At 37.4% G+C, this 3,250-nt stretch overlaps 1 protein-coding gene across 1 annotated transcript; it reads left to right on the top strand.

Annotated features, from left to right (window-relative positions):
• LOC107038649 lies at positions 1-2,293 on the top strand. The gene is made up of 2 exons (XM_015257872.1): positions 1-224; positions 1,871-2,293. Exons 1-2 carry the CDS (start codon positions 116-118, stop codon positions 2,125-2,127), a joined length of 366 nt encoding a protein of 121 aa, XP_015113358.1. The 5' UTR covers positions 1-115; the 3' UTR covers positions 2,128-2,293.
• The last annotated feature ends 957 nt before the right edge of the window (positions 2,294-3,250 follow it).

Here is a 3,250-nt window from a genome sequence, read left to right as displayed (position 1 = left end):
TCAGTATTAGTTCTGGTATACCAGTTTGTGCGTTTTACACTCCACCGGAGAGCATCGCAGTTCAAATCTATTTCTCAATATCAGGTTTATCTGACTCAATCTTTATCGATCCGACATGTCGATCCATGGGAACCCAACGATTAGCTACACATTCCATGATCCGTACAAAAATCGCTACTACATAACCTACGTTACTGGGGATGATGCAACGAGATTACAAACAGGTGAAATAAATGTTCTGAGATGAGAGGGAAGGCGTGAAATATGGACCGTCATGATATTGGTTTCATACTGGTGGAATTTTCCACCAGAATTTTCGAAAAGAGGAACTATTCTTTAGAGGGGGAAATTTCACAAATTTTCGAATCTTCATTGATTATTCCCCGACAACGGATCACGAGCAATGAGAATGCGGTATTTGGCGTCACGTGATGAACTGGAAGAAGGTTTATACCGAATATTGCGAACTAGGTTTGAACTTTTGGACATTGCACACGCGTTTTTTTATTCTAATCAGAATTGTGACTTCAAATAGTGCATTCTGCCTGGCCGCGAGCTCAAAGAATAATCCGACCTGCCCCTCAAGGCTCGAAATTATTCGATATTTTCCTAGAAAATTAATTTATAACACTTACCTTATTTTCCAATAATTACGCGACTGGTAAAAATTCAAAATTATTCAATAATTTTTTTCTCATCATTCATTTTTATCATTGATAGAATTTTTCTTTTCGTGTATCAGTGATTTTTATAGTGCGTTCTTGAATGTGTAAATGTGATGCATTTCCCTTTTTCATTTTCGTAACCAATAATAATACAGAATAGGATTTTCATGGAAAAATGCGAGGGAATTGTAAATTTCAGTTCAATTATTCCGGGAAATCAATGAAAATTCAGAGAAATCTATCCTTGATTCCAGATTCTTCTGAATTTCCGGGAAAATTGGCAGTGATTATTCATGCATATTCACTTCAACATTCATGTAAATAGTGGAATGTTTGTCTTTCTGCCGCTAAAAAATAGGGACTCTAGGTGAACTGAGACACTTAAAATTCAGAGACACTTAAAATTATTGATAAATACCTTTATTGATCGTAAGAACCGTCTTCTCACAAGATGGAAAAATCGAGTTCGGGGGACGCACAATCCCCGTTTGGCCATGGCTCGCGTTAAAAGCCCCCACACGGAGAGAAATATTCAATAAAAATTACCAGAAAAAAGACGTAAAAATTACGTTTCGAAACGTAATCTGGGAGCGAAGTAAAATTCAATAAAAAGTGTCAATCGTCACGTAAATTCTACGATCTGTTCCGTAAAAATTACTCATCCATCTGACGCCTTACGGCTAGCCATGAGTCACCGTAAGGGGGAGATTTTAACAACACAGTCCGTAATTTTTCCGGAACTTTTCGTAAAAATTCTTAAACATCCAAGAATTTTCATGTTCTGAGGCATAATAAATCTTGAAGTTTCTGTTAGATTTTACAACTTCCAGAAAAATTACGTGACTTTTTCGTATTTTTTCGGTGACAGACCCGAAAATTTACTGAACGTTTCAGATTTATTCTGTTATATTCCTACAGAAATTCACTGAAAACGATTCTCGCTTGCGGATTACGTGAAATGTTCCGTAATTTTTCTTGAATATTTCTCTCCGTGCATTTAACTATTTATAATCTCCTAGACTGTGCAGTACAGTTAGTTAGCATATTTTTCAACAGCTGAGGACTGCCATAAACATTATCTATGAAAAACATGAGGCCAATCCTAAGAAAAACGTGTTTTCTAGGGATACACCTCAACACCTGCCCTTGCCCTATCTTATCTCTACCATACAACTCTTCTCAACATTCATGATATACAATTCCAGATACGCAATTTGCCACAGACGTCTTCTACCGCATCAAAAGTATTCAGGACGTCCTCCAAGACGCCGGAGTAACCAGTGCAAGGCCATGTGCTCGTCCATCGAGTAATGGACAAATACACGGTCTCCCGAATCAGCGGATCGTCCATCTTCCCTCCGCTGGATTATCCCCGCGATGGTTTACTTATTACCCTACTCCAGTACAACGTTTCGTATATCCTCGCAAGAAGAAACATTATATCCCCTTTCCAACCTTCTGATACACAATACCAAAAGTGCCCAAGAATGTGATATTTCACAATGTATTTAACCTAAATACCTTTCCACCGCAAATAGACAGTGAAATGGTACAATTATCCGGTGAAACTTATTAAATTTAATGAATCATTATAGTTTTACGCCGGAATAAATCATCAAATAATCGTCCATGAGTGGAGCCTTCATATACACGAACAAATACCTCCAACTTTCTCCAAAAATTCCCCCATGAAAATCAATCTCCCATGGTGCCACTTGAATTGACTCGTGTGCATTGTGTGGGCCTTCATCAATTTTCAAAAACATAATTTAACCGATTGAAGCCAACACGCGGCCTTTCCACGCACATATAACGCGGAATGAAATCAATTAGCATTGCGCACACACGATAATTCAGTTATAACATAACCCGGAACAATAATAATTGGTGCCGTGTTGAAAAATTTTTCACAGCCCTATGGACAAAATAATTTGGCAACAGATGCGCTCTGCGTTTTCCGAGCCCATCCGACCAAGAATAACCGGGCAATAGCAACGGTAACCAGGGAATCCCCTTTCCCCATCGCTTTACACACGTACGCTCCCACACTGTCGCCAGTGTCACCAATGGCGCCAGAGGGAATAACAGGCGAAACAAAAAGAAATTATATTTATTTTCATTCAATTCTTCACGTCGTGCAGAAAGGGAAAAAATTGGCATTTTTTTGTGATTCAAGGTGTCTATACACCCAAAGAAATGGTTTATTAGAATTCAATGAAGTTTATTTGAATTAAATTAATGGGTTCAATCAAATCGTTCGTTTGGATTGACATTGAATAGATTTTTAAATATAAAAAAATGTTTTCTTTTTATGGCAGAAGCAGGCTTCATTAATTAGGAAATAAATCGTTCATTAAAATGTAATGTTCCTTCACTTTGATTTAATCAATTTTTGGGTCAAGTGAATAAAGGATTTTCATTGAAATAAATATATGAGTTTATTCATTTGCAAAGAGAATGTTCTTGAAATGAATAGAAAAATTGTAAGTGAAAAGTCTTGGAATTTTCATATTTTGCAATTACGCACTTACGCTTCCATACTGTGGCCAGTGTCACCAATGGCGCCAGAGGAAATAACTGGCGAA

This window comes from Diachasma alloeum, unplaced genomic scaffold, assembly GCF_001412515.2.
Source record: "Diachasma alloeum isolate Michigan unplaced genomic scaffold, Dall2.0 Dall_scaffold_00286, whole genome shotgun sequence".
NCBI classification, from domain to species: domain Eukaryota; kingdom Metazoa; phylum Arthropoda; class Insecta; order Hymenoptera; family Braconidae; genus Diachasma; species Diachasma alloeum.
Note: the sequence above shows the minus strand (reverse complement) of the source record. Positions and strands in the feature narration are given on the sequence as shown.